Raw genomic sequence first — 11,949 nt, forward strand, 5'->3', positions numbered from 1 at the left:
GCTCTTCCATCGCTTCTTCTACTCCAAGTCCTTCGTCAAGCACAGCTTCGAGGTGAGCGCTGGCGGGGAAAGCGGTGGGAGGGGGAGGGGGGAGAAGGGGGTAGGAGAGATTCGCCCGACCCTGTGCTGGGTGGATTCGGGAGGCCGCGGTTTTCTTTGCTTGTGGGGGTGATTCTGTCGCGTGGTTGTAGCCTTACGTGGATCAGGAGTTGTTTTCTTAACGGAAACGGGGACTTCCTTTCAGATTGTGGCTATGGCCTGCATCAATCTCGCATCCAAGATCGAAGAGGCACCTCGTCGGATTAGGGATGTGATCAACGTGTTTCATCATTTGCGCCAGTTAAGAGCAAAAAGGTAAGATCAGCTTCGTTACGAGCATAAGCATTTGTTGCCACTAATGTACACTGCAGTTTTGAATTCACAGTGTTTTTACAGGCTAAGTTCAACGACCTAAAATTGAGAAGGGAGGAGTGCTCGTTGGCTGCTGTGTAGGCAGTACAGTTGAATGCTACCTTCTACCGGTCCTTTTGTTTACTTGGTAGACCCGTTCTCGTGATTTATGTAGCTGCAAGTCTCGAGTACCAGTGCTAGTTTTAGGTCCGTGGTTGTAGTTTTAGGTCTATTGCGAATTGATTTCTGATGTCTTATACTTCTTGAAAGGGAGTTTTAGGTATGAGTAGCCGATTAATGGGTTGCTGTGTGTTCTCTGGACTTGCAGGCTCGTTCAGCAGTTTTAATGCTTTTCTCTTGTTAGTACCTAGCCATCCAGATGTAGTTAAGGTGCCAGTTAAAGCATCGGATGAAAGCTGAACTTTTCCCAGTGATGATAGTATTACCTTTTAGAAAAATCACTCTTAGTATCTGGAAAAAGGCGTGGTTTAGAGTACAGTGTTTGCAGCTTTAAGGACACCCCTTCAACATGGAATATGTAACTGAGTCTTGGAAACTGAAAGCATCTTTAATTGCCAAAAGTGAGACCTGTTTTTCATGGTACTGTGTGCTTGTGTCAGTAAAAGTTGGAGTGTAAGCTTACCCGATCTGTGTGCAGATCTGGGTAATTGTCTGCTGAGCTGTAGAGCTGCTCTCAGTTGTGAGTGCCTTTTCTGTGTGTAAAATGGTATATGTTCTCATGTGTAAAGCAAGTTAACCAGGCATCTGGGAATGAACAGTTGAAGTTTACTGAGCTGCTATTAAATGTAAAATTTCTTTAAAGCTGTCACACAGCAGCCCTGTAGTCTGTGAGACTGGCTGGTTGCTTGAAGGTAATCCACAGTTAGGATTTTGTTTTCAGCTAGGTTCTTAAATTCATGTTTTTATCTCTCTGCTCTGCGTCACCAGGTTACAGCAGGACTTAAAACTTCAGTGTGGTGACACCTTGTCTGAGAGGTAGAGTAGAAGTCCCTCAGGGAAACCAGCTGTTTCTTGGTGTCTTTATCCTGGTTACGCTTCCGTTGCATCTAAAACTTCTGCTTTTTTTGCCTTGTGCTCGTGTTGTCCTAGGTAGATTTAGGTAAAAGAAGAATGATTCAACGTTAAACTCTGGAACTTAGCTTTGTTCTTCTTTTGTTTTGGTTTGTTGTGTTATTTTTTTTTAAGTTTACCCCTGATGGCCCTGAGGGAATTCTGAAGTTGTGCTGAATGTGAAGTCAGTGGTATTGTTTCTTACCACAGTTGTGATAAGGGAGTCTGCTTATTTGAGCTATTGAAGCTGGTCCGGTGGTGTGTAATGTTTTGGCCTTGATCCAGGCAGTGAAGGTTAATTAATGGTATGCTTTTCTTTGCAATGAGAATACAAATTAGTTGTTTCTTTGTGCTGTGCAAAGGAGCAGAGAAACTGAACTTAACCTGTGAACTTAAATCTTTCCAGCTAGCCTGTTCCAAATCAGAATATCACTTGTGCATGTTACATGGTGCCTAAAATGCATCGTGTCGAGAGAAATCGTGCACTTCTACCCATTATTTTCTGGAGAAATGGGTCTCGTTGCTGAGATTCTGAGTGAATCTGCATGAAATTAACCTTAAAAACACTGAAGTCTGACATTCAGACTTGCCTTTTTTTTTTTTAACAAGCAGGATGTAAACGTTTTTCTGTACTTTTTACAAGTTTACAGTTACATAACCTGTACACGTTATTAACTTCACCTCTTTTTTCCCTTGCAACCGACTATACAGCGACCAGCTACATTTACCAAAGCCTGGGTGATGTGGAGTGGTACATAAAGATGAAGCTGTCGTCATGGCAACAGTGAGTGAAGTATCGAAAATCCCCAAGGAGAAGCCAGTGCTCTGAGAATAGGTCACTGGAATCGGGGGACTAACAGGTTGGCCGCTGGTGAACCATTTGGAAGAACTCCTGTATCTTGTTATAAGCTTTTTTCTTTGCTGTCCAGGTTTTTAGAATACTAGCTTAATCTTTTTTTTTTTTTTTTAATTGGAAGCTGACACTGAGGCCATAGGTAGTTTCTCACACACAACCCAGAACTGAAACCATCAGCCAGGCTGTACTTTGTTTTTTGCCTCTAGTCTAGTATTTCTGTTAACTGAAGCTCTTAACCTGCACATGAAGTTTGAGTAGTTTGAGTAGGCCTGCTTTCTACCTTCAACAGTTTTGGGTTCCTAGTTCCACTTTCTGGCTCTGTGTAATTGCAGTGTGAATTCACAGTAAAACGAATGTGCCTTAACGAGGCTTGGGAAGCCTTGCATTTGTAAAGCTCTCAATACAAATCATTGTGTAAGCAGTCCCTTACATGTACGTGTTTGCAGAACTGGGAATTGCATTGGAATTTTCTCTCTGTAAGACCTGTAGTCAACTGAGTTACGGCTAGGTGGTAATTCTAATACTGAGAAGTAAGACAAAGTGTTTTGGACAAGCATATTTCCTTCTGGATCTTTCACGAGCACATGTCATGTAGTACTGCATGTAAAAATGTTTGTGTGCATGGAGAAAAGCTCGTACCATGAAAATACTGCTGCTTTAAAAATTGTGTCCCAAAACGTGTTCCAAGTGAAGTGCAACTGTTGTTTAACATGTAGAATGTAGTTTGAAGTTGATCTTATTTATCTTAAATGTGCCTGAAAGCTGCAGAAAGTCTTTATGAGACTGAAACCAAATATGACTCCTGTCATGATGTAACCTCATGAATGTTGGTTTGAGATGCTCAGTCAGCTGTTCTGTTGCAGCAAACAGGTTCACGCAGTTGTGTTGGAAGTGGCCTGTATTAATAACACACTTGACTTAAGTGTTCTGACTGTTCCACAAACCCACAGTGCTTGTATTTACTATGTTGGAGACAAATACAGAACTTGCTCTCGTGTTGCCTGGAGTAAGAGAGATCTGGTCTTTGAAATGAGATGCTGATGTTACGCTGTACTTACTGGAAGTGCTTTTTGCATTGTCAACAAAAGTCCTGCAGGGCACTTTACCTCCAGAGTACATTCCAAAGTTGTGACATTTTAATACTACATCAGATGGAGCTGTAGCTGTGTTGAAAACTTGAGGTCCATTTGTCAGAGGAATTAAAAAATGTAATTTATTTATTGTTACAGTCACGTTACAGCTTGTGTTAATCTCTGAGGTTCTTACACAACCTTGAAATCCTGATGAAGTTTTGTGAATTAAATGTGGGGCCAACTTAGCAGAATGGGCCCTGTGTGCTCCATATTCTTAAACTCTTGCTTGGAGTTCTAGTGCTGATCTGTTAGAACAGCTTCAAAGTAATAATTTCTAATATTCCTTGGCTATGTAGGGCTTGAAGCTTATGTTTTATATAAAAGGTTGTAAGTTATTTTTCTACTCGGACCTAAAATTATTACTTCTTGGACTGAGAACTAAGTGCTGTAAATGTAGCAGCAAAATTGTGGGTTTTATTTTCTCAGTGGGAATGTTAAGAAGTTTTCCAAAGGGAAATCTCTGAAGTTTCCAACTTGTAAATAACTGTGCATACCAAAACTTTGTAGTTATGGCAAAAGTATTAAACTGGTAAAACTTCACTACAATGGGGAATCTGACTTCTGCCAGTAATACAGTGCGGTGAAGTCTTCTGCAGGTTTTGATTTTTGCATAAGTGGATAAAGGCTGCATTTGTCTTTATTTCTGGAAATACTGTCTGGATAAACTGGTGTTTTTCATGGCTCCCTTAAATCTGTAGATCTCTTGAGCTTGTGTGTCCTAAGTGACGAGAGTAACGTGGGATAACAAGAGTAAAGCACACTTTGTAGTGCTTTAATGTTGAGTCTCGTATGGATTTGCTGTGGGACACCTCCAGCCACAGTACGAGCTGATTGTGCTGATCCTGTGACCCTTAAGAGGGACAGTGAAAATTTAAAATGCCACAAGGCTCACAGTCTTTCCTGAAGCCTTTCTGGTTACCGTACTGTGTTTTCATAATGCTGATTTTCTTGCATGGCTTTCTGAGAATGCAAAGCCATGTGGAAGATAGTAATCCTGAGGCAGGTTGTTGGATGATCCCATGCAGTCATGTTGTCCTACTGTTGAGTCTTGGTTTTAAAACTGGAATTCATAGCTGCCCTAACTCTTCCGTCCATTAGAGGATTTGTCACCTCCGTTGAAGTGTTCTGCTAACAAGATAAGCTGAGCCTGGACACCTGAACTCAGTCTTGATACATTGCAGATCCTGTGAATGCCAGTGATCTCCAGCAATATTGGAAAAAATGTTATTGTAAAACCCAGTATAGTTTGTTGAAACCAATGGCAAGTGAACTGCTTTCACTGATTTAATGAACTTCAGCCTGGTTCTGGTCTTCCACTTCAGAGGGCTGTATTCAGCCTCTGTAGTGTTTTAAGTATTCAGATAAAATTGGAGCCTCTCTTTTGAAGTAGTTACCTTAAAGAAGTTTTAAACATTTTTCTACTTCATTGATGGAAGAATCCCCAGAGTACTCTGAGTTATATTTAGAGGAACTGAAATCACAAACTTTGTAAATTTGTCCTGATGAGCAAGAGTAAATCTTAACTAGAGAAGTTACCTTTGTGTAACATAGAAAACCTTGCCTTTTGGTTTTTTAGGAGCAGAAGTAGTAGGGCTTGTACTTGAGTTGTGTGTCCTTCCTGGCAGCAGGAAGCTGCAGGAGTTCATTTCACACCTTCTGGGAGCTGTTTCTCAGCCTTTTGGGAAGAGCAGGGGAAGCTTAAGCTTTAAGTCCATGGTCATGAAACATGCTGCTTTCATTAGTGAAGTGGGTGGCTTCTTGTATCCTTTGACCAGTGGTAAATAAGCATCCTTCCAGATGACTTCAGAGTTCTTGGCATAAGCTGTGGATTATTTAAGTTGGGAAGTCCTTCAGCTCGCCTTGTAATAAAATTCACCCTTTCTTCCTGGGGTCAGAACCTGGGTTTTCTGAGAATTTTTCTACTCTGCCCTGTTGGGTAAGAGAAGTGTGATTCGTATGTGGAACTTGTATGGAACAAAAAGAGAAGTTAGTAGTGGAAAACTGTGTCTGATAAAACAGAAGCCTTATTTTTAATCCACTTTGCATTACTTTCTATTTATTTTGAAAGTAATGTAAAATTTGTCACCAGTGCTTGGGGTGTGAACAGTGTGCTTTATTAGAGTGTAACTAGTTGCAAAACCATTCCTCTGCATTGGAAAGCATGTGGAATATGTGAGGCTTGTTACAAGTAGGGGAAAAAGCTGGTCTGTCTTTAAGAGGAAGTGAATTTAAAAACGCACAATATGTAATGTTGAAAAGTCCACTCTAAGCACGGACAAAGAAAATACTACAAAATGGAGTGCATAAAGCATGCAGCAAGTTACTGTAGTTCAATTTTTAAAGATGTTTTGGATAGTTCAGGTGTTGATTTGGGGAATCTTTGTGAAAGAAAGTCTTGTTTTTCAAATGCAAATTCCAAAATAGCAGAAGTGACAGGGTGCCCACTGAGTTCAGTGCTGCGTTCAGAATCACAAGTAGATCTGCCACCACTTCTACTGGGCTTCTCCTGTACCATGGTAGCAGGACTGTCTTGTTCTCTCAAGATCTGAATGATCTTGTCTTCCAGTGCTTAAGAAACCACAATTTATAAAGCACGAGCTCGCTGCTTCAGTAGCAGTTTACAAATGTTCTAGCTTACCTCTGCTTTGAGGCCCTCCCTAGGAAAGGTAAGATCACCCTTCTTCCCCCACTTCTGCCAAGGAGTTCCTTAAGATCTTCAATGTAAAGTTGATTTTTGTTCCCGCAGCTGGACCACTGTAGTTTGCATACACAGTAGCTCAAGATTTTTTTTTTATCTTGGCCATCTAATCTGTAGCTAGTCAAAAGCAGAAACTAAACTAGTTTATCTAAACTTGGACAGCACAAGATTAATGCTTAAACTTGCTTGCAGGAGTTGAAAACCGGTTTCTGTTGCCATTAGTTGGTTGGAAGGGAAAACAGAGATGCTGCTATTTTTGGATATGCAAAACAGTTTTGATTTTATTTCTTGCAAACTATAGGACTCCAAGCCCCCTGATACTTGATCAGAACTACATAAACACCAAAAATCAAGTAATAAAAGCAGAAAGGAGGGTACTGAAGGAGTTGGGATTTTGTGTTCATGTCAAGCATCCACATAAGGTGAGTTCTTGAAAATAGTCTAACTATATCTGTTATTCTGCCTTGATGACCCTGCTGTGAGCTGTGGGACAAGAAACACAGGTGTAAAATGACCTGATTTCTTCTCTTTATTCTTTAGTAGCCATGATGAATGCTTTTGCCAGAGTTCTCAGGCACACAGTCATACTGACTTTGGGAGAAATTGCTTTCTTGGAAATGTGAAAGATGGCTGGTTTTGAAAATAATAGAAAAGTAGTAGATAAAGAATTGTCTGGAGGTGATGGGATGACATGAGCTTACAGCATATGCTTGGGAAAGGAGGAGGGAGCATTGTTTTGCCACACTGCTGGGTTATACATAGTTAGTTCCTCCCTGTTGCTTTACGTGTTAAAACAGTCTTCTTTTTTTTTTTTCCTCCTCCTTTTTTTTCCTCAGATTATTGTTATGTATTTACAAGTCTTAGAATGCGAACGTAACCAAACCCTGGTTCAGACAGCCTGGTAAGTTGCTATTTTTCCATTCTTTTCCTAGCCAGGAAAATAGTAGCAGAAATAACAAGCCTGATGATCCATTTACAAAGCAATGAGATGTAAGTTATTACACAAATACATGCTTTTAATACCTTGCAGTGCTTGTTTCTGCTTACTATTTTCATGGCTTGATTCCAGTATAGTAATGGAGAACTCAATTTAACTTTGTTCTTTTTTCTACTCTTTAATTAAAGGGTAGTCCATGATGGTAAGTCATAGAGCTCTGCCCTCTGCACCTCAGCCCATGACCTGGGGATGGCCGGTTTGGCTGCCCTTCTCTCCAGCCAACCCAGTGCAAGCTCTCATCCGAGATTCACTGAAGTGGTCCATATCCATCGGGCAGCATCTTCTAGTTCTGTCTGGGTGTCAAAGGATTTGTATATTTGCTTTTAGAAGTAACTGTTAAAATGTTTCTAAATGTCTTTGTTGCCTAGCTACTGTATACTGTAGTGTATTGAAAGGACACACGAGGTAGACTTTTTGCCCATGTTTATTTAGTTCATTGAGCATTTGGCTAAACTTGAGTTTAAAGAATGACAGTGCATGCAGCATGTTCACTTAGAAGCCATACTGGGCATGGTTTTCTGTAGACTCAATACTTCCTGACTGCTGTTTATTTCTTTCCTGTAGCTCAGTAACTTAGAAATGGATGGAGGTCTCTGCTGTTTAATCGTACCTCTAGGCATGTATTGCTTAGCAGTGCCACTGCAGTGGGACACGAGTAGCTTAGGTGGAGTGGGAGACCCATTACTAACTTGCAGGTCTTTTTCCAACACTCAGTGAGCAGCAAATTGGAGGCTTCTCTCTGGATGAAGCTGATGTGACTCAAGGCACACATAGGATTTAAATGCAATGTCTCATGAACTTGATAGGTTGCATCTAGCCTCTGCAAAATGGTAGGTTAAAACTATACCATGCTTTCATGCTTGCGTTGAAGTTTTAAGTGTATTGATGTTTAAATGCAAAACCATTGGTGTTTAAAGCAAACAACTGGACAGATGAAAAGTACTTGTTAGATTGTTAACTCAGTGGACACTTCATGGGATAACTTGAGGCTCCTACTAGAAAGTAGCCGTTTCCAACTGTTACACAGTGGCAGTGGTGCAGTCTTGTGACAGAAGTCACAAATGTAAACACCCACTTTTGAAAGAAACCTAATGTTTCATATAATAACAGAAAAAATAATAAAGTCAATTGAGTCTCCAGTATTGTTATTCTCTAAATAAAAAGATGTGACCTGGATAGCCAACCTTTCCTAATTTTTTTTTATTTAGGAATTACATGAATGACAGCCTCCGGACAAACGTCTTTGTTCGCTTTCAGCCAGAGACCATAGCATGTGCTTGCATTTATCTTGCTGCTAGAGCTCTGCAGGTGAGTGTTTGTCTTTGGTTAGCATTGCCTTCTCTTGCTAGTCATTTGGTTTTAGGAAAACCAGTGAAAATACTCAAAACAAAAGCCTGCTCTGTAATTTCTCTTGTTAAGCTTTTGACGGGTTTATTTTCAGATCCCGCTACCTACCCGTCCTCACTGGTTCTTGCTCTTTGGCACCACGGAAGAGGAGATTCAGGAGATATGTTTAACGACTCTCAAGCTCTATACAAGAAAGAAGGTGAGTTTGAGGGTTTGTTTTTGCTATTCAGTGCAGCTTGAGCTCTCTCTTGGGTGTCACAAGTGTGTTTGGGAACACCTGCATGCAGATCTGCCAATTGGGAAGGCTCTGCTGTGTGCCTGTTCCTCTAAGGGGAGTGTGAACAGATTCCAGAAGTTAGTCACAGTACTGGACAGATGATTGAAAGATAATTAAGTATTCTTCAGAAATGAGATGAAAATACGAATTGCATTAGTTCTGCTTCTTACCACATTGTTACTTTACAGCCCAATTACGAATTCCTGGATAAAGAAGTAGAAAAGAGGAAAATGGCACTACAGGAAGCTAAACTGAAGGCAAAAGGTTTAAATCCAGATGGAACTCCAGCACTCTCAACACTGGGTGGCTTTTCTCCTGCATCCAAACCATGTAAGTTTGTTTTTCTGAACAGAAACTTGCATAATACTGTTTGATAAGTCTTCTAAAACCACGTCCCAAGGTGTTAAAAAAAAAAGTAGGTTTGCTTCTTGAGCTGTTAAACAAGTCAGGCTTTCTCACAGAATTAAGAAACATGGCAAATACTGTGTTTAAACACAAATGTTAAAACCAGTTTCAATATAATGAAGTGGCAGATTAGAGGAAACAGGATGCCTTACTCCATACTTCCACAGATGGAAGAGTGGTGTGTTAGTGACACGTGCCCCTGAGGTGATGGTACTGAGATGTCTGACCTGGAGGGTGCTGCGTCTTGCTGTGGGTGGAGAGTCTGGGTGTAACCTGCTGGGGTAGGGCTGTGGCAGGAGCCTTCACAGTTCCCTGTGCAGCAGCTGTCTCTGAAAATGCCTTTCTCTGCTTTTTCACGTGTACTTAACCAACTGTTCAGGGGTGGTGAAGGAAGGCAGCTTGTGGTCAGGCAGCGAAGAAGGGAAGTCCCAGTTCTGTCTTGGCATCAGAGGGAATAAATTGATATTGTGTATCTTGAATCAGCTAGTACATGTCTGAGCTGCAGTGATACAAAGAACAGACAGTTTTGTGTTAGTGCTTTTACCTCCTGGTGCTGCCATGGAGCTGTAAGCTACCAACGACATGCAAAAAGGCTGTCCGAGCATTGCTCCAGTGATTGTGGGTAAAGCAGAAGCAATAGGCCCTTATTTGTCACACAGCTTCTTCAGGAATTCAGGAATATATTCTAAGAAAGCAGTGTTTGTAGCAGTTTACTCTCCCGAAGAACAGTGCGTGTGCGTTTCCAGAGGTTTTTCAGCTGGCATAAGTCACAGTGCAGCACTTGGCTGTCAGCAGGCCAGGCAGAAATGGATCAGACTCCTGCGTGGTAGCTCTGCCATGAGAAGTTGAACCCATCTCTGGGCTGTATCAGCTGTCTGCAGAGACTTCTCAAGTAAATAAATGTTTGTTGTTCATTATATTTGTACCACTGATACAAATACGAAATCTGTAATTTAGCTGTTATGAGTTCTTCCTAGAAATTAGCTGTCAAGATAACAATTTCTCTGTTAGTGGGCCATAAGGACAGCTTTTATTTTGTACCACTTGGGCCCTGGGTGGAGGAGATGGATCTCAAATGAGCCTGGCTGCTTGGCTTGAAGGTCACAGTGTTCTTCTCCCCCCCACCAGCAGTTGGCTTTAAAGTACAATACGTCTCCCAACAGGCATCTCACTCCCATGCTTGAGGAGTGTGCTATAAATGGCAAGATGACATGAAACTGCAGGTATCGAGTTCATATCTGCATGCTGTGCAGATACTGGTAAAAGGTATAGAAAGGATACAACGTGTTTATGACAAAGTCTTATGAATTAAATACCTAATTTTGAATTTCAATTTAATTCTTAGCTTCCCCGAGAGAAGTAAAACCTGAAGAGAAGTCTCCAGTGTCCCTGAATGCCAAAACAGTTAAAAAAGAGCCAGAAGAGAGGCAGCAAGCTGCCAAGAGCCCTTACAACGGGTAGGTAAAGACCTCTTCGGGTGAAGGCTTCCACAAAAATGGATTCTTAACTGAAGCACCTTGAGCTACTTTTGAGTTACTTTGTAGAAGTACCAGGTATCTCAGAAGTGTAACCCTATTTTTTTCTTTCCCCACAAGCATGAGGAAGGAAAGCAAGAGAAGCAGAAGCAGTAGAAGTGCCAGTCGGTCCAGGTCAAGGACAAAGTCCCGGTCCCGGTCCCACAGCCCCAGGAGGCAGTAAGTAGGGGCTCTTTGGTTGGTTGGGGGAGGGGGGGGGGTGTGGGAAAGGGGCATGTTTTTCAGGGAGGTTGTCTTTTTTGTCAGAATTAGTTCCCTGGGATACTTCAGCAGTGCTTTTCATTTCTTAGAAGTAGGGTAGCTTGTAGGTGCTTAGCAACAAGCATCTACCTGCTGGCCAGGAGAGGTAGAGAGTCTTGAGCCTGGCTTAGGCTCTCAGTTCTTGACGTGAACTGGTTCTGTGGCCACTAATAGTTCAGGCTGTGAAAACTTTGCTGTAAAATGGCAGCTTTAGCCCATCCTTAACTGCAGATGTACACAAGGAGTCTCTGATGGTGTGTAAGGCAGTCTTACCCTGTGCTGTGATCTCTGCAACGAATCCAGCACAAATGAGAGCAGTCTGACAGAGCTCAGTCCCCTTTGAAGTGGTGAGAAGGGCCTCAGGAGCCAGTTTGGTGTTGCAGTGTTGTACCCAACACATGTGAGGATGTGTCTTCAGTTGGTGATGCATTGTGGGCTGTCTGGCTCCTCAGTGCTCTGCCTCCCCTCTGTCTGGGGAAGGGGCAGCTGTGCAGGGTGGTGCAGTGACAGCTGCTGGCATTAGATACGTAGGTTTGAATGAATCTTCAGCCTGATGTCTTAAGTTGGGGGCAGCCAACATGGGTCTCAGTGAAGTGTTCCCTAAAGCATGACTGACACTCAGATCACTGAGGGAAAAGGGCAGTAACCAATTTGCAGCCTGGTGTTGAGGATTCTTGACAAGGTTGAATGATGAGGAAAGGTGCTGCCTGCTGGGGTTGGGTATGGGCTGGGCTTTTGGGTCTCAGAGGAGTTCAGGAGTGTTCTGGGAGAGTCACTGTCATCCATCAGCTGTCCTTCTGGGAGAAGCAGTCTGGTTTCTTCCAGTCACGGGGAAGTTCCTAGGCATTTTTACATGTGAAAAGGCATGTTCTAACTCGGAACACTTCTCTGCAAGCTACAATAATAGGCGGAGCCTGTCTGGGACCTACAGCTCGAGGTCGAGGAGCAGGTCCCGCAGCCACAGCGGCAGCCCCCGCCGGCACCACAACCCCCGCTCCCC

The 11,949-nt window shown here is 42.3% G+C and overlaps 1 protein-coding gene across 1 annotated transcript in view; it reads left to right on the forward strand.

The window, feature by feature from the left end:
* Positions 1-7: 7 nt before the first annotated feature.
* CCNL1 (cyclin L1) overlaps positions 8-11,949 on the forward strand; it is a gene marked incomplete at its 5' end in the record, with an annotated part of 13,146 nt that continues 1,204 nt past the window's right edge. Inside the window, 10 exons of the mRNA XM_009995734.1 lie at positions 8-52; positions 245-354; positions 6,450-6,570; positions 6,985-7,049; positions 8,354-8,453; positions 8,587-8,691; positions 8,958-9,099; positions 10,520-10,631; positions 10,770-10,868; positions 11,845-11,942. Of these exons, the coding sequence (XP_009994036.1) occupies positions 8-52; positions 245-354; positions 6,450-6,570; positions 6,985-7,049; positions 8,354-8,453; positions 8,587-8,691; positions 8,958-9,099; positions 10,520-10,631; positions 10,770-10,868; positions 11,845-11,942 (997 nt within the window). The remainder of the gene's footprint in view (positions 53-244; positions 355-6,449; positions 6,571-6,984; positions 7,050-8,353; positions 8,454-8,586; positions 8,692-8,957; positions 9,100-10,519; positions 10,632-10,769; positions 10,869-11,844; positions 11,943-11,949) is intronic.

This window comes from Chaetura pelagica, unplaced genomic scaffold (genome assembly GCF_000747805.2).
Source record: "Chaetura pelagica isolate M959 unplaced genomic scaffold, ChaPel_1.0 scaffold394, whole genome shotgun sequence".
Lineage (NCBI taxonomy): Eukaryota > Metazoa > Chordata > Aves > Apodiformes > Apodidae > Chaetura > Chaetura pelagica.